This window comes from Morone saxatilis, unplaced genomic scaffold (genome assembly GCF_004916995.1).
Source record: "Morone saxatilis isolate NCDOM2014 unplaced genomic scaffold, NCSU_SB_2.0 Contig8, whole genome shotgun sequence".
Lineage (NCBI taxonomy): Eukaryota > Metazoa > Chordata > Actinopteri > Moronidae > Morone > Morone saxatilis.
In genome coordinates, this window is record NW_023340257.1 from 18257182 (window position 1) to 18275996 (window position 18815).

Below are 18815 nucleotides of genomic sequence, written 5' to 3' on the forward strand. Positions count from 1 at the left end.
AGTGATGGGTGTCTTGTGTCCTAAGTACTCTTATCTTTTATATATTTGAGTAAAAGTAGCAATATCAGAGCATACAAATACTCAAAAACGTAAAACTCAAGACTCAAAAAGTAGCCTTCATAAGTCTCAGCATCAAAATATAGGCTGCTTAAAGTACCAAAAGTAAAAGTACTTATTATGGAGAATTCCCTATTTCTAAATAATACATTTTATATTAGATTAAAAGTATTTATGCATTAATGCATGCATTAATCACTAATGATGCAGCTGGTAAAGGTGGGGCTGATTTCATATACTTTATATACTGCTGGGTGGCATAATCCATAATAATACACTATTACTACTGAAGTTTATCAAATAAATGTTTCAGAAAAAGTAGCTATTGACTTCTGAAATATAGTGTAAAGTACAGACTTGTACTATCCAGTACTTGAGTAAATACCTACTTAAAGGCTGTATAAGCAGCTCGTATAAGGAAATAAACCTGATTTATATACATTTTAAATACCTATATATTATATATATATTTCAGTTTGTCAATTGTGAATGAGACAATATGCCTATTTTGGACTGTATACATTAAAAAAAAGCAAATCTTTATTATAATATTATTACAATGATTTGAAATGTTATAAAGTGAAATAAGGTCACTGTAAGAAGATTGCATTTGAAAAGTGTTCTGGCTCATTCCTTCACTCTATCAGTCCTGTTGCTGCCTCATCTTCTGTCCACTCCTCAATCAATACAGGCTTCATCCTCTCATCCAGGCCTCTGGCGCTCCTGTGATTGAGCATTTGTGCATTATTTCTTCCTCCCTCCCTCCCTTCCTCCCTTCCTTCCCTCCGCATCCAGCTGGACTGCGGTCAGTCGGTGTACACCTGCACCACAGCGGGGCCTCACGCACACTCCGCGGTGTAAGATCTGACTCAGGGTCTGCAGGGCGGCGTGTTGAGTGCGAGGCTGAGCAGAGCCAAGGCCCGCCATTTCCCCTTCCTCTGTGGTCTTTTTTTCCCTCTCGCAGCGCTTTAAACCCGAGCAGCGGCGGCAGCGGCAGGAGGAGGAGGAGGAGGAGGAGGAGCAGCAGGAGCGGCGACGACTGGCGGAGCGGCGGAGGCAGGCAGGCAGGCTGGGATCCGGTGTGCCACATCGGGATGAGAGCGAGACAGAGACCCGGGTCGGATGAGTCAGCGAGTGGACCCCGCAATCACGGCACCCCTGAGATCTGAATGAAAGACGGAGCCGAGCAACAAGGAAGAAACAGTCGAACCTTTTCTGATTGTTATTGTTGTCTGATTCCGCTTCTCTTTATTCCGCCCTCCCCTGGTCCTGCTCTGCCATAGCCTAGTTTTGATTCTCTATTTCCACCAAGGTGGGGAAATAAAGGGGAGGGGGGGTCCGGCAAAAGGTTGCGGACGAGGTGGAGGATTTCTTTTTTTTTTCTTTTCTTTTTTTTACAACAAAAGCCTCCGAAGACCCAGCCGAAGCTTGAATTCTTAAAAGTCTGTGGGGTTTTTTTTTGTGTTGTTGTTGCATTGAGTGAGCGAAGATGTCGGGGCAGAGCATTACGGACCGGATAACTGCAGCCCAGCACAGTGTAACGGGATCCGCCGTGTCGAAAACAGTATGCAAGGCCACCACTCACGAAGTAATGGGCCCGAAAAAGAAACATTTGGATTGTGAGTATCTGTTTGTAAGACAAGGAAACAACAGAAACAGTGTAACAGTGTTTCAAGTTAAATCACCGCGGCAGAGAGAGACGCCGCTGAGTTATGGCGATGGAGCAGCTACAAGGCCTCAAAGCCTCAGGATAGGCTATATGCTACTGCTGGTTCATGTCAGGAGATTATATTGTTTTAACAGCGAGCACAGGCCTCGTCCACACACGGCTACACATAATTAAGAAGGTTTTAAAAAGCCGTACCAGGCGTTATTTAAGCCTATAAATGATCCCCTTTTACATTTTTTTGCCATTAATTGCTGTCAAACTAGCTTGTCTAGCTGTCTGGTTTTGTTCAATCCGCTCTCTTTCTCTTTCTCATATTCACTCACTGATTTACAGCTTGAATGTTTCGGCTCACACACCCAGGATAAATAGTTATTTGACCGGTGTCTAACGGGAGAACCTTGATAAATCAGTGTGGGGCAGTAATAGGGGCCCCCTGCACTCACAGGCCCTGAATTAACATTTACAGGAATGCTTGCAATCCAGTTCCAGCTCCCATCTTGGTGCACCTGCAGCAGGACAAGTGTCTGTTTCAGCTCCACGGTGAAGTAACGTGACACCTGCTGTTTTCTCATGATGCTTCATACGTTGAGAGATAATCACAGAGGTGCCACAAAAGAAGGAGTTTGCTTCCCTTATTTTTTTTTACCTCAGGACGTCAGGTCAGGCAGACTCCTGCATGTACCCTGACGTAAGCATAAGAGCTTAAATCCTGTGTGATCATTAGTCTGATGCACTCCCAGTCAGAGGAGTCACTGCCTGTCTGTGCTTAGAGATGCAGTGGTAGATTTTCTGCATATTGATCTGCACTTTCAAATGTATGGGAGTAATGAAAGTGGTTTTTATGAAGGCCCTGCGTCATCATAGGAGTTCAGTAACACCCCAGGAAAAAGGTGCATGCTGTAGCATCACGTCTTAACTGGTAATAATGGTTATTTCTGGTGACTTTAATGATAAAGTTGCGGGTTTCCACACCTGTTGTGCCACTCGGGCGACTTCCCACGGAGGTGGGATGAGTGAAAGTTGGCAGAGTGACACACTCTCGGCTCATCGTGACTGGCGTGTCTCATGTGTACATAGATAATAACACAGCGTCATCTTGTTTCAGGTTGAAACAAAGGAGTCATTATGAGGCAAACACGGCTGCAAGCGTGTTTTTAAAAGTTTAAAAGGATCATTTAATGGTTTCTGGCAGAAATTATAGCCATTTAAATCAAGTCTTTTACATGTTTTACCTTCTTTTCTATTTGGAGAAAGTGTTAGGAATGAAGGGATGCACAGTTGCTTGATATTAGTGTGGATACAATACATGAATTTAAGTCCTTTTTTATGACCTTACTGAGAAATACAAGTTGTTGTTTCAACACTGTTTTGGTAACATTTTATCTGGATGGTCTGCAATAACATTTCAGCTGTTTTACTTTGTCTGTAGATCTCTGACAGGGTATTATATAACAGGGATTCATGAATATACAGTAACCAAGAAGTTTTTTGTGCCTAAACCTAACCAAACCTTAACTACAGTGTAATATCATAAAGTAGTTGTTGAATCTCAACTAATACGCTGTTGAAATGTTACAAATGAGCTATAAACTATCTGTTGGCAGACTATCCAAATAAAGTGTCACCATTATTTCATTTAAAAAATGAAGCCAAAGTTGTTAAATGTTATTGAAATACAAGAAGGTTTTCTGAAATTGGCAACATTTTGAAACTGATATAGACCGATACATACATACACACATAGATACATACATATATACATACATAAAAAACCTAAAACCTAAAAATATTCAGTTTACTATCATATAAGACAAAGACATTCAGTGTGAGAAGCCGTAACAAAGGAATGTTTGACATTTTTGCTCGAAAATTGCCTTTTTTTATGAACCTTTTATTCTACTGTACCAAAACCAAAACAATATTTGTTTGTTACTTTACTTTGAGAAATACATGAACACATTCATAGCACAAGCAGTCCTTCACGAATTTGAACCGATAAAATATTAAAGGTGCCGCATGATGTTTTCTAGTAAACCAAAAAAAGTTATATTACATTCGGTGTTTCTTACATTCAGTGCATTGTGGGTCTCCTCAAGCTCTAACAAATGTGTTGCTACATTCACTTCCTCATAAAACATTTGCAAAGGTGAATTATTCAAATTATTATTCAAATCCAGCATTGTTTACATCCGCGTTTACATATATCTTGCAGCCTTCTTCTTTTCTCCCTTGGCTGCTCGTTGTTGCATATCTTGGTGTGTGACCGCCACCTGTTGATCAGCGGAATAATGTGAAGCGCTCCACGGGGAACCTTTAAGTAAACAAGATTATTAATTTGACCAGACACTTGATTACAGCTTTATGATTTGTGACTATTTTGAGTAATGAGTGCTACGAACACATTTTGCTCAGTAACCAAACAGTGTTACAGCCCTACACATGATCAGTGCTACTGGGCAATAAATCAATATTGTAATAACACAATTATATACTTTTAAATCATCTAGTAGTCGCATTATGACACTGGGATTATACAACAGTGCGTTATTTCACAAAATAATCTACAGATCAATTAGTTCAAGCAAATTAAAGACAAATTTACATCGTCTCACACGTGCAGCACAATAGAATACAGTTTGTTACATTGGTTTTAAATCAGATATTGGAAAAATATTTGGGGTATCACCGATACCCCCTTCCTCTATCGACTATGGTCACGCTGACGCCGTTATCTCCACGCTCTCAGGCATGACCTACCAATTGAATGACGTTCGTGCCTTCAGTAAGTAATATTACTTTCACCCGTAGAAACCCTGCTTCAATGATATTTGTTGCTAATGCGCAGAGATTTAACGTAATCACACTGTTACACTGAATACACTTCGCTGGTCGTCCCATGAAACTGAATCTAGATCAGGATCTCCGTCATGTCAGGCCACTGTGAATATTCCCAGCGCGAGGGCCTGAGTGTAGACAATAGACCCGGCGGCTCGTCAGTGCCTCACATTGATTCCCATCCAGTCCCTGCTCCTCCTCCTCCTCCTCCTCTTCCTCCCCCACCTCCTCCGCTCGTCATCATCTTCTTCTCTGGGCAGTTCAGCCACCCATGCTAACTGCTGCTGCTGCTGCTGCTGCTCTGGAAGGTTATCCTGTCCTACTTAAAGTCCCCCGCCTTTTGAAAAGTCAAATATAGGACAGAAAGGGAGGCCCAATTACCCCGTCAGTCTGATCACTGCTGTGAATGGCAGGGTCATTAGCGCTGCTTTGACGAACATCATTCACCCAGCACATGGGTGAACATATGAGGAGAGGAAGTGGGACAGAACATGTTTGGTCACAAACAGCTTAATGCCTCGCACTTTAGGTTGGTCCGTTAAAAGGGTTTTATGTTGCCATTAACAATTAAAATAGGATCAACACAATCAGTTTCTGCTCGTGCTGCAGTGATCCCTGATTGCACTGGCACTACAAGATGGTGATTTATTGTTTTATTATGCAGATTATATGTAGAAAACATCCTTGCTCAATTTACTGTTGCTCCATTTTACTCGCAGTGTTTTAAATGAATGTTAAATACAAATACAAACATATTTTACAGTTTGGGCTTTTTCACAACGTACTCTCATATATTTTTCTCTTTTTAGTATTCTCTACCAGGGTTACCAGGCCAAAGTGTAGGAGGATAAAACTGTTAAATCATCATCTCAGTTTTTTAATCTACTAATTTGTCGAAGTCAGTGCAGGTTTCCACTAAACTGATGCGTTGCTTTATATTAGACAGGACAGAGTTGGTGTTTGTATCATTTGGTGATACATTTTTAAAGTCTGAGTCACATCAGAGACTCTTTTTGGCTCAGACTTTTTACTCTTTCATAGTAGGCGGCAGGTGTTTGTTTGCATTAACTCACAGTACGTAGGGTTTTCTATGAGTAAATCTGTCTAACTGCCAAAGACGCACAGTCTGACACCTTCAGTTCAGACCTCAAGGAAGCTTACAGACAATATTGTGACATTAGTACAATCAACTTATATTCCTCAACTCACCTCATTATCCATTATGTAATGGGATTTTGGTGACTGTTTGTGTTTCATACAGCATCTGATCTAAACTAGGTGGGAGATTTAATCTCAGAGAATTTGACTTCCTTTAACTGCAGTTGAGCCTTGAAGAACAGGAAGATTCAGCATTCAAGCCACAGTATATCACGACATAATGACCGAAACACAAATAAAATCTATATTTAGGGCTTCAATTTATTTTTATTATTGAATAATCTGCTGACAATAATGAAAAATAGTGATGTCTTCACATTAGTTTTGTCCAACCAACAGTTCAAAAACCAAAAGATAATTATTTTACGGTAACGCAAAGGAATCCACCAGATATTGACATTAGAGAGGCTTGGAGCTTTGAATTTTTGCCATTTTCACTTAAAAGATGACTTAATCGATTATCAAAATAGTTGCCAATTAATATTTTGTAGATGAATAATTTCAGCTCTGTCTATATTATTGTTGCAATAAGAATATTAAGATATATCTCAGTGTTTTTGCAGCCTTGATATTTAAAATATTTAAGGGAATAAAGCATGGTATAGTGGAGAAGAGGTGACATATGTTGGCAGGCTGCTGACATCTATCTGAGCCGCTAGCTTAGCTAACGTTACAACACAGGTACCACACAGAAAAATTTACAAACAGCTGTGAATGTGCTTCTAGTGAATGTCAAAGGTCCAGCGAAGCCTGTCACACTGAGCAGTGGTCAGTCCGTCACACTGCTCGCTGTTCCCTCCTGTGTCACACTTGTTAGTCACAAAGGCCACGCCCCCCCCAGGACCTGGCAAAACTTAGGGGTTTGGTTGCACATTCATTTTGATGGACTAGTTTTGCAGCCTTGGACAATTGCACAATTTATTTTGATTGATTATTACATGAAGTGCTTCTCTTTTTGTTTCAGATTTGATCCACTGCACCAACGAGATGAACGTGAACATTCCCCAACTGGCCGACTCGCTGTTTGAGAGGACCACCAACACCAGCTGGGTGGTTGTGTTTAAGTCACTTATCACCACACACCACCTCATGGTCTATGGCAACGAGGTGAGCCACTATGTACATTATGTTTAGATCATCCTCTAACAACACGTTAAACTCAATCAGAAATACAAAAAAATAAAATAACCTCACAGCAGATTATTTGAGCGTTAATGTGTTATTAACCAATCATGTTGTGTTCAACCTTTTCCTACAGCGTTTTGTCCAGTACTTGGCTTCAAGGAATACACTATTCAACCTCAGTAATTTTTTGGACAAAAGTGGTTTACAAGGTAACAATTTGAATGTAGCTGTTTCAGTTTTAAAGCATTCTTAATTACTGCAGCATTTAACAAAGAAAATATTGCTTTTAACTGTAAAACAAAATTTTCCTGCTGCTGTTTTACCTTGAAGGTTACGACATGTCCACATTTATCAGGAGGTATAGTCGATACCTGAACGAGAAAGCTGTTTCATACAGACAGGTTGCCTTTGACTTCACAAAAGTTAAACGCGGGTAAGAAAGTTTTTTGTGTAATATTAAAACTGTTCTTTTTCTATTTTACATGTATGTGAATAAGGATGTTTATTAGGTTTGTTAATTATTGATTAATATCTCCAGTATTCTTTATAATTATTCAAAATTTCATTTATTTTGAAATATGTCGGAAATTTGTGACTTATCCAATAGCTATTTACGCATGTGATGTCTTTTAATAACTTGTTTGACCAACCAACGGTATTCAGTTTAAAAGGATAGAAAACACCGAAAAGCAGCAAATCCTCACATTTTGAGAAGCCTGAAACAAAAAACAACAAAGCAAATATTTTCATTTTTCCTTGATAAATTAACTTGTAACATTTATTTTTATATCAAAATTGTTGAAAATGTTTTGTCAAATATTTCCAGCACTTCTGGTCTCCAATGTAAAATATTGCAAAAAAAAAAAAGGGTCAAAATATGGATGAAACAAAAACCCCAAAGTAAAATTTCAGGTTTCAAGGATTTTTAAGATTTAAATGAAAAAGAAAACCAGTGTTTATCAATCAGAGCTGCAGCCACTTGTCAATCGTCTATTGTTTTGTAATTAAATATAATCAAATACATCATTTCAGTCATTTTGTTAAGCAGATATGCTGAACATTTACTGGTTCCAGCTTCTCAAATAGAAGGATTTGATGCTTGTCTTTGTTATATATATGATAGTAAACTGAATATGTTAGGGTGGTTTGGACAAAACAAGACATTTTACAGACACAGCAATGAATTGAGAAAACAATCATCAGATTAATCAATAATGAAAATAACAGTTGCTTCCCTGTAATCGGTGTAAAAAAGGGGTCAGTCTGTTAGTGTGTTTCGAGTTGCACTGCTTTGCTCATCCATCTCTCCCTTCATCCGTCTCCCCTCCATCTTCCCTCTCTCCTCTGTGCCCTCTCTTGCTCCGACTCCCCATGTGTCCACGCAGAGTGGACGGCGTAATGAGGACCATGAATACAGAGAAGCTGCTCAAGACTATCCCCATTATTCAGAACCAGATGGATGCCCTCCTCGATTTCAATGTGAGTTTAAGGTGAAGCGTCCCGCAGCTCTGCAGCCCGTGTAATAAAAAGGGAGTGCGCAGAGTGTGCTGAGGCTGCTGCAAACAAAAGTCAAGATGCATTATCTTTGTTCACTTAGGCAGGCGTTGTTTTTCTGTGTCAACATATCGCTGTGGAAAGGCTGTAAGATAAATGTGTTAGTTGATTGTTTTCCCTCAGGTCAATGCCAACGAGCTGACTAATGGAGTCATCAATGCAGCCTTCATGCTCCTCTTCAAAGACTCCATCAGGCTCTTTGCTGCTTATAATGAAGGCATTATCAACCTGCTTGGTAAGACCACTTCCGCTTCCAACCTTCTCTTGATCTTTGGTTCATTTTGAGGTTGGTCATTTCAGTGTTTTTTTTTTCTTCTTCTTCACCCAACAGAGAAATACTTTGACATGAAGAAGACTCAGTGTAAAGAAGGTTTGGACATATACAAGAAGTTTCTCACCCGAATGACCCGGATATCGGAGTTCCTCAAAGTAGCGGAGGTAAATTATACTACATGTTTGTCATTTTTTTCTCGAATGAAATGAAATTCTTCAGTGATGCTGCAAAGGCACGATTGTAACTTGGTTTCCTCTCTCGTCTTACAGCAGGTGGGCATTGATCGAGGAGACATTCCAGACCTTTCACAGGTGAGCAATCTGAAAAAACACAGGGGCTCCAATAGAAGTCTCTTTTTGCTTTCTTCCTCTTATTTCCAGCTCTAACTGCTCTTATTTTCATCAGCTTTGTCTTTGTCCAACTCTAGTATAGTCTACCCGACACAAATGATCGTTAAAATGAGACACTTTGCATGATTTCCTTCTTGAGCGCATGTTTGCTAGAGGAGGTGGTCTTCTCCTGTTTCTTGTCCTTTTTCTTCTTCCTCTTCTTCTTCTGCTTCCTCTCCTGTTTCTTCTTACCCTCCCCAACTTCTCTTCCTTCTCTCTACAGTAAATAAAGGTGTTTTAAAGTGAGCACTGTATTTGCAACCCACTCATTAAATCTGCACAGTGACAGTTAGATGTTTTTCCTAATTGAAAATAAACTGCACATACTGTTGTGCTGTGCTATGGGAACCAATTTTTTACGTAAATACTTTACCTCCGGAGAACTGCTGCTAAAATGCATTCCCCTCTGACTGTCACCACCTTTATATTCTGTATTTTCCCCCTTATCTTTCCACTTCAGTTCACAGTTTGTGTAAGTACTATCATTTCACTCTTCTTCTATGTCTGTGACTTGCTTCAGTGTTGTCTTTTTGCATGCCTCTGCTCCGACTCTGTCTCCTACATCGTGGTGAAAAACAGTTGAAGGAAAAAACACTGGCTGTGGTAAACTCTGTTCACTTTGGTCACATTATTGAAGTGTAAACCAGCGTAGCTCATCTACTGTAAAATGGCTGCCCCGTTGTGCTTAGACACGGCCAATTCAACCACGGCCAGGTTGTTGAAAGTGCCGTGGTGCAGTACGTCATCCCACACAGATGTTACTCTCATCCAAAGTAGCTTTTTGGCTGGAATGCAGTCATTGATCAGTGGTGGGTAACCCATAGCCCAAAGTTGGTAGTTAACCTTTGTGGAGCAAAATCTAACCGCCTAATCAAAGACATCAGTTGGCTGTTTACACCTTGGATTAATAGTGTGATGTGCGTTTGTCTATCACGGTTGCCCACCACTGTCTTTTATGGTCTTGATGTCCATACAGATTACATTTTCTGCGTCTCAGGAACTTGCTGACTTGTGTGTTTTCTGTCACGACAGGCTCCCAGTAGCCTTCTCGAAGCTCTGGAGCAGCACTTGGCCTCTTTAGAGGGCAAAAAGGTGAAAGACTCCACTGCAGCCAGCAGGTACGTTAATCCTCCCATCACTATTTCTCAATTACTTTCATCTTTCCCTTGAAATCTCAGACACTCTCTTTCCATAGTGCAATTCAAATTGCTTTACAGATGACTGACAAGCTGAAAATAAGACTTTGAGACTGGTGCACACAGAACATATATAGAAACGGTGAAAATGTAAGAGTAAAACCAGTAAAATAGATAGGAGATCAAACAGTTTGGTGTGAATTTGTACCTTTCCTGCAGGGCCAGCACTCTGTCAAATGCGGTCTCGTCGCTGGCCAGCACGGGGATGTCTTTCACTAAAGTGGATGAGCGGGAGAAGCAGGCAGCTCTCGAAGAGGAACAGGCTCGACTCAAAGCTCTGAAGGTGGGTTTGTTGTTTTTATAGAAAACCAGCAATACTGCACTTAACATGCATTGAACACACATGTTTGCAGTGTCTTTGTTGCCTGTATGTTTGAATTCGACTTCCACACTCACTCAGGAACAGAGGCTCAAAGAGTTGTCCAAGAGGCCCTCCTTCGCCACTACTGATACGTCGCCGATCTCCACCACCGGAGGCACTATCAGCACAGCACCAGCCATCGACCTCTTCTCTACACCCAGCTGCTCTAATGGGTACTGCTTAGATCTACTCTATATCCCTCTTTAGTTTGACTTTTTTTTTCAAAATTTTTAGAAAATGAGTTAAAAAACGTCTTTCTGCCTGCAGTGCGGTGAAGATGGAGAGTGACCTCTTTGACCTGCAGTCAACTTTTCAGCCCTCCATGCAGTCAGGCTCAACAGGGCTTCCAGTGGCAACAGCATGGGCAGGTAAAGAACACCTCCAACCAACATCTGTGTTTCTCAGTGACATGTTCTGCATGCTCTCCTTCTCTTGTTGTTGTCTGACTCTGATGCCCACCTCTTCCTCTCCACTCTTTTCTGTCTTTTCCCTTTTTTTTCTCTGTCTCTCTCTCCTCTGCCTGCCTAGATCCTTTCACCTCTGCTGAAGCTGGAGATGAATCCATGCCAAACCTTAACCCTTTCCTCTCAAAACTCGTTGTCGATGCCACTCACTTACCTGTCGTGTCTTCAGACGGTGTTAGCTTTTCCTCTAGGACATCTGGTCATGAAATGTTTGGTGGTAACGGCTCATTTTGTTTCTCCTCAAAAGTCTTGTCGCTCTTGTTCATTTCTCTGTAGTCACTTATAAGCATGACTAGCTTGCATGTTTACTGTGCTGCTTTAGTTTGAATGTTGATTTGTGCAAATGTCTAAATTTTCTCTTCTCTCTGTCTGAGCAATGCACCTCATTGCAGTTCATACCAAGCTCAAGTTATGTTTTATTTATTTTTTTTAGTGAGAACACTTCTTACATGCTCTTATCTTATCAACCAGGAGCCTCCATGTCCCACTGTAGAGGCCATACACTCATTTTGCTTCACAGTTACCTTTCATCCTCTCTTTTAGTGAACAGTTTGGTGTTGCATTGTAATACAAACGTGCCGTAGAGCTTTAAGTTGAAACCTGTTCTTCTTTTACCAACACTATTTTTGATTCTCCAGATCGTTACAATCCCTTTATTGACACAAACTCATCCGTTTCAACCAATTACAAACGCACAGTGCGGATAGAACACTCCATCTCAGGTACTATGATGGCTCACCATCTCAGCCTATGTTTCCTGAGCCCTGGCAAACATAGGATCCTATGCAATAACCCCCCACCCTAAGGGCTCTTATTCTGAAATTTATGGTAAAAATGTGGACATAAACTAATTTTAAAGTAAAGGTTTGACATTTTGGGAAAAACACTTATTTGCTTTCATGCCTTAGAAGATTTATAACTCTCTCATCTCCATCCATTTGTCTGTTGCTACACACATCTGCTTCTGTGTTCTCCTTTTTGGAAAACAATCTAAAACCAAAAGGGTGAAATTGATTTTTTTATTAATATTTATAAATATGATTGTGCATTCATTATTTGTAAAACTGTTCATCTACCAAATAGCATAATTTGAAACAAATTTGCATAAAGCACTATGGTCATGGGCATATCCTAGGCAGAAGGTCACACTAACAGCCAGCCACCTGCTACACAATACTAGAGCCACAGACTCTGAACAAGAACCACACTAGCTTTCCTGCTAAATTCTTATCCATCTTACAAACATGAAAACTTATTCTTGTGCACCTTAGCTTGTTGAACGAGCCACCAAACAAACATTCACCAGGCAGAGGTGCACTGCTACATACTTGCATACGTAATACAGTAGATGCTAGAGCTCGATGAGGAAAAATTCACCGATTACCGTTTTGATGACCGATATAGTGAAGTGTATAGTGAATGTACTCAGAAGGCTGCTTTCTTTCTCAAATACCTTTATGATAGGTTACTCAAGTTAAATATTATTTAACATGTTCAATAATTGTACATATAGGCCACACTGTCAAACAATTCTAGAAATAAAGAATAAATAAAAATAAAATAAATAGATACACATCAGTACAGTAAGAAAAAGTAAAAAGCATTTTTTGAATTAAATACAATACACAGTTTTTATAGCGGTGCATATTGAATGACACACACGCTAATAATGATACCATGCCGGTATGTGTCCAATATGTCCGCTGGTTGCTTGGCAACTGGTCCTGTCAAGAAAAAGTCCAGCATGTAACCCACGTGTTGTGTTCACACTTAATAATGTGTCAGTTAATGAGCTTCAGAGGCAGATTTCATTGTCTTTGGACAGAACAAGGCTTGCTGTTTGCCCCTGTTCCCACTTGTTATGCTAAGCTAAGCTAAGCTAAGCTAATTGTGTCCTGGCTGTCGCTTCATGTTCAGCGTACAGACATGAGAGTGGTATCAAATAAGCATATTTCCCAAAATGTCAAACTGTTCCTTAAATCCCTCCCTCTTGGTTTCTACAATACTGCACTATTTTATCCTTATACAACTCTTTACAACCCAGAATTTGACAACTACAAAATTGCTAGACATTCTGTCTTCTTCCTGTATTGTTATCATTTCACACCTGTCTCTCTGGCCTGGCCTTGAAATGCCTTTTCCTTTTGCTCTCTTTCTTCCTCTGTCTCTCTCTTCTTTGTCTTCCTGCTTCCTGTGGCGTGTCAGACTCCTTCTGTGGTCCAGTGTCCATTGCCCAGCACCTCCCACACCAGGCTACTTTCCCCACTGAGCCCTCTACTGTAGCAGGTCTATTCAGAGGTAGAGTACAGAAGGCTCTCTCACCAGCACATTCAGCAGTAGACTAATGCTAGTTTTCAATTCTGTAGAGACCACTGTGATATTCAACTCTCCGTTCAAGTAAGAAAGTGATTGATATATGGACACTGTACTTACACAGGCCAGTGCAGAAACAATAAAAACCGTTGAAGCACTGATCAGTTTATCAGAGTAATTCCTCTTCATGTAACTGTCTTCTTTCTCATCTCTTATGAAGGATACTCAACGCCACAGGGTCCTCCACAGCAGTCAGCAGGGGGTCTCCAAGTGGACTTTGAGTCAGTTTTTGGAGCCAAAGCGACAGGCAGCAACAGCCTCAATTCTGATGGTGAGGATTTAGCATTTAGATATAAGTGAACGTGCAATAGGTGTCTGTTTTTCAGTAAGTTAGACGTGCTTAATTGTAGTTTGCAGATGATGAATCATAAGCCCATTAGCTGTAGTCGAGAGATCTTGATATTAGACACACACTGTATCTGGTCCTGACGTCAGGTCCAGCTGAAACACCTGCAGCGCTCGGCCCGATCTTGCAAATCACCGGTACAAGAACACACTGTTGTCTTCTCTGCACTATTTTTACCACTCCTCTGTTAGTGTCTGCAAGCTGCCCAAAAGTGCAGAATGTCACTATGTTGGTGTATTTGACCAACGCGGAGAGAAAATTGACGTCAAACCTAAACCCCTAAACTTGTAATTTATGGAATGAAAAGTCCCACTAACAGATTTTTTGTGCGTTTAAATCAAAATCAATTAAAAGTTTAAGTAATTTTTTTTCAGTGTAGAATTAGGGTATTTAAGTTAACAGCTCTTATCGAAGCAGAGCACTGAGCACTGATACCGAGCGTTGCCAACCACGCCCACCATTCTGAAATGGTCACATGTTGTACATCATCTCTCTCCCCTCATTTCCTACATTTTCTTTACCGTTGGCTATGTAATAAAGGCACAAAATACACAAAAAATATCAATTATGATTATCAAAAACTGTTTATTGAGCCATAACAACTACTTAGTTCCATTGTTGTCATTGTAAAACTACAGTGACACAGTGACTTTTAAAATTAACTCGTACCCCTATAAGAACAGGTTTATTATCTCTGTATGTCTTCTCAGATATTGCCGGGGGCATCCTGAAACCGACTCTTGCCGGTTGCAACCAGCCATCTGGTCAGCAGCCAGAGAAACTGGTGTCAGATGACCTTGACTCCTCTCTGGCCAACCTCGTCGGCAGTGAGTGTGATGCTTTGCTTTCAGCTGCACTAATTAAAGCCTGTTAATTAAGGCACAAACTGGCAAAATATTTGGACCTCTAACTACCCCCTTGAATTCTCTTTTTTTAGACCTCGGCATCGGGAACGGCACGATGAAAAAGTAAGTGATGGATCAGCGCTGTGTGGCTCTAACACACCCACGCCGCTGTACAGAAACAACAACAGCAGCTTTGTGCTTTCAGGGCAGTTACAAGCTGGTGCTAACATCAAGTGTCTTAATCTACAGTGACATCCACTGGAGCCAGCCGGGGGAGAAGAGGATGACCGGCGGCACCAACTGGCAGCCCAAAGCGGCGCCGACCACGACCTGGAACCCCGTCTCCATGGTGACACACACAGACTTTTCACTGTAGTGCTCATGATTTCTGCTCCGGCTATATTTCCTGTCTTATTTTACTGCCAAATGACCGGTCGATGCACTTTTATGATGTTGTTGTTTTTGAGGTCATTCGTGTTATAAACTCAGACATGTACTGGCCTGTTTGTGTCTCTTCAGCCACCGTCAATCATGGCCTTCCCTGCCACCACACCCACAGGCATGATGGGATATGGCATGGTCAGTATAATTGCAGTGTGTAGATCTAGTAGCATGCAAGCTTCTGTGCAGTCCTTTTGAAGTAAAGATTTGTCAGATATTACATTATGAATCTTACTAAAACAGTTCATGTCAGGTACCTGCTTATTATTATTTAGAGAATTCATGAACTGCACTTAAATTGGGTCAAGTGAGCTGTTGCTTTATAAAAAAAATGAAGGGAGGAAAATTCTCAATAGTTTCTGACCTTGTGAATATTTAATTTCACTGGCAGGCACAGGGTTGTCTTTCTTATTTGCTTTTCGATTTAGAACCAATTTCGTAACACGTGATTTAACATGTGATTGACCAGCATATTGACTTGTGTAACATCTAATAGTTACCTATGCTGCTTAAAATCTGTTGATTTAAAGGCAGTATGTTCAGAATAAATAAATAAAAGAGTTTGGCGCTCCCTAGTGGTTGTATAAAAATGTAGAAAATTATGAAAGAAAGAACATTTTCGCCATTACCCGATATTTAAAATAATCTAATCACATATAAATTCTACGTATAGCGGCTTTTAATTTGCAAAGCAAATGAATGAAGTTCACTATTATTGAAAGAAGTTCTGTCGTTTCTGTGCAACACGCTGCAGCCTCCACCAATGGGCTCTATGGGGATGATGAATCCACCCACCATGATGTACTCACAGCCTGTGATGAGGCCACCCAACCCTTTTGGCTCTGTGTCTAGTGCTCAGGTGGGTGCACAGGAGTCTGACTTCTCCACCGGGCTGATGCATAATGAAGTCAGTATCTATTTGCGCAGTTATCAGGTTGAGTAAATAGGTGTATCCATTGTGCTGTGACGTGTACCATAATTAGTCACTGTGTAAGCGTGTGAATACAGCTGAAGATGATGACAGTTTTAACAATGGACCCTTCACTCTCTGGAGCTGAAAGGGACACAAAAAAAAACTGTGAATCATGTCCCTTGTTTTGACTCCCTGTTTTCCCCCAACAACTCCTTTTTATTAACCCTTCTGTCATACATCACAGCTTCTCCAAACTAATCTCATCCCTCCTTCAGTCTGTACTGACTCTGACTTCTCCTTTGGTCCTCCTACTTCCTGTATTTCTTCCTGAAATAGCCCTCCGCAGCCTCTAGTCCTTCCAGCCAGAGTCCTCTCCGAGCCCCTGGACAGGACCCGTTTGCACACCTCTCTCTCAAGGATTTCTTGTAGAGCATCTCTTTAGGTACAGCATGCTCTTTGCTTGCGGGTGCATCTGCATGCATCGCATACCCAGTGCTAATACCCTTCTGTTTCTTTTTTACTTTGCATACTCCTGATTAGACGCTACATGTATTTTTCTCATTTATCCTATTTTGTCTTGACCTTTGTTGCTTTCTTGCTTGTTTTGACATATATACTGTGTCTTTGATGTAGCCTTTGTTCTTCCACCGTCATCACATATTGCTCAAACCTGTTTTCTCTGAACTTTGTAGCCATTGTTGACCAATTAACTGACTGTTCGCTAGGTTTTGTCCCCATAAGTTACTGTTGCTACTCCTGTTCCTTTCTCATATAGCACATAGACAGTTTACAATGATAACAATATCAGTTTTGCCATTGAAATTCAGTTTCAAAATCAAAATCTATTTAAGCTAAGGTTAACTCTAGTTTAAAGTGCTGTCTCCTGAATGAATGTTTTCAGCTGACTCATTTTAAAGTCATAGAGATGCTCACATCATCGCTCTCCCCAATTAATGATCCATGTAAAAAAAAAAAAAAACAGCTTTGTTCTTTTATTGCAGGGTTGTGCTCTCTTATGAGAAAAAAATATATATTTTAACACAACCCAGTTTGGTTGCTTAGCTTCCACGTTTGTTTGTATTTTCCCTTTTTAATTAAGAAAAGGCGTTTATTGCTAACGCTAATGTTGGCTGCATTTCCTGCAGTGTAAGCTCAGTAGAGCAGGACAGAGCTGCTAACACTAAACTAAATTCTGTTAGCATCCAAGATTGATAGAACGGGCATTTCCCTCCTGTAATTCAATAAAATAATGTAGTCAGTTGATGTCCTTGGCTTTGCAAGTAGTGCTAGGTTTATACTGGTATTAAGCTAGCTAGATAGACTATTGCAGCTTTAAAAGCAAATACACACACAGTTTAATCCTTTACCCCTTTGCCCTTGTGCTTTTGGTTTTGCTAAAAATAACACAACCTGCAGACCAAACCTACACCCCCGTTAACACCACCTCAGCATAAATGTGAAGCTTGACAGACTTGCCGTGTGTGCTTATGGTTGCTAAGGGCAGAACAACATTGTTCTCGGGAAGGGTTTAGCAAACAGTCATTTAACGTATTAATTATTCACATTTTAGCCCTTCACTAACGTTGTCTGTTGCCTTTCTTGCAGATGCAGTTCATGTAATTTGAAGAAAAGTGTCTCTCGGAAGATGAAGCACTTAGCAGCAAAGCTTTGTCCTCGTTGCAGTCTAACTCTTCAGAGAAACATTCACACACCCCCAAATACAGACATGTCAAGAACACAATGGTGCAGCGACTGTCAGAAACCATGGTAACCATGTCCAAATGACGTTTGGCGATAGCTCACACCCATTATTCTGTAACTTGTCCGAGACGTCGAGTGATGCTGCTGTCTAAAACCCCCTTAAAGAGGATTCCTTATCCATTTTACAGTGTAATCTGTAAAGATAGTTATGGGTGCTGAGAAACTTGATGTTATGTATTTGGACTTACTGTGGTTGGATGTAAAGGCTTGATGTTCAGCGGGGAGGGGGTGGAAGGAAAAAAAAGGAGAGCGGTCCTTCCCTTTCTTGATCCGATCATCCAGTCATCCATTCCCTACAGTTATTTAACTGTCACTAAGTAGTGATGCTAATGGCGTTTACACCTGTTTAGTTTTTGTCTTTTTTACCGTGTTTACAGTAGACATTCCTTGTGTGTTGTTTGTATTTATTTATGATTATTGGTTTAAGATTGGGGAAAAAAATAATGTAAAATCTACAGTACATTGAACACCTGTGGGAGTGCTTCAGCATTAAACAAGGACTATCATTGAGAGGTAGAGTTAAAAATAGCTATTATATAAATTACACCTATTAAGCGGAATGATAGAGCACTAAATATTCTACGAGTTTTGTGTTAAGAACATTTTTTACTAGATGAAAGATTTCACAATCTCTGTTGTACTTAAGTGCAGGGGTTAGAGTATGAGTCAGTTAACAGTATATAGTCGATTCTGTGCCTAGGGTTTTTTGCAATGGATCGGTTTCCTGTCTAGTTGAAAAAAACACTTCATCCACGAATCTGAAGCGTTGCACTGGGTGGTGGGCTCCATTTGCTTTAAGCTTGGCATGCCATTGACTCACTGACCGTATTCAAGGCTGCCTTTACTCTGAATGTGAAAGAGTTGTCTTCATGTTGCACACATCTTTCCACACTACAGTTCCTCAGTGGGAGTCAGGGTGGTGGGGGCGGGTGGGTCGAGGGCGGGAGGTGGGGTTGGGATTTGAGAGGACGGAGTGTGTGTGCTTGCTGGTTAGCCGTCGCTACGCTAATTGGGGAAAAGAGTCACAGATTTGATGTAAATTAATTGTATAAAC

At 40.6% G+C, this 18815-nt stretch overlaps 1 protein-coding gene across 11 annotated transcripts; it reads left to right on the forward strand.

The window, feature by feature from the left end:
- The first annotated feature begins 819 nt into the window (after nucleotides 1–819).
- picalmb (phosphatidylinositol binding clathrin assembly protein b) lies at nucleotides 820–18679 on the forward strand. 11 transcript variants are annotated; one of them, XM_035679855.1, is made up of 24 exons: nucleotides 820–1676; nucleotides 6684–6826; nucleotides 6978–7053; nucleotides 7175–7277; nucleotides 8230–8323; nucleotides 8522–8633; nucleotides 8730–8836; nucleotides 8942–8983; nucleotides 9522–9533; nucleotides 10094–10179; nucleotides 10417–10540; nucleotides 10664–10791; nucleotides 10886–10986; nucleotides 11147–11299; nucleotides 11721–11804; nucleotides 13288–13380; nucleotides 13616–13726; nucleotides 14512–14628; nucleotides 14739–14769; nucleotides 14896–14995; nucleotides 15166–15225; nucleotides 15842–15946; nucleotides 16337–16442; nucleotides 17606–18679. In XM_035679855.1, the coding sequence occupies exons 1-23, from the start codon at nucleotides 1547–1549 to the stop codon at nucleotides 16427–16429; spliced, it is 2205 nt and encodes a 734-aa protein (XP_035535748.1). In that variant the 5' UTR covers nucleotides 820–1546; the 3' UTR covers nucleotides 16430–16442; nucleotides 17606–18679. The 11 variants fall into 11 exon arrangements, with proteins under 11 accessions (XP_035535748.1, XP_035535751.1, XP_035535747.1 ...); XM_035679854.1 differs by having other exon boundaries at nucleotides 822–1676; nucleotides 10658–10791; XM_035679858.1 differs by lacking the exon at nucleotides 16337–16442 and having other exon boundaries at nucleotides 10658–10791.
- The last annotated feature ends 136 nt before the right edge of the window (nucleotides 18680–18815 follow it).

Excerpts from the sequence above, each read along its gene's own strand:
- picalmb (XM_035679854.1), top strand. The coding sequence starts at position 1,547 with ATGTCGGGGCAGAGCATTACGGACCGGATAACTGCAGCCCAGCACAGT. Across the intron at positions 6,827-6,977 it reads TCATGGTCTATGGCAACGAG|CGTTTTGTCCAGTACTTGGC; the intron begins GTGAGCCACTAT and ends CTTTTCCTACAG. Across the intron at positions 10,180-10,416 it reads GACTCCACTGCAGCCAGCAG|GGCCAGCACTCTGTCAAATG; the intron begins GTACGTTAATCC and ends CCTTTCCTGCAG.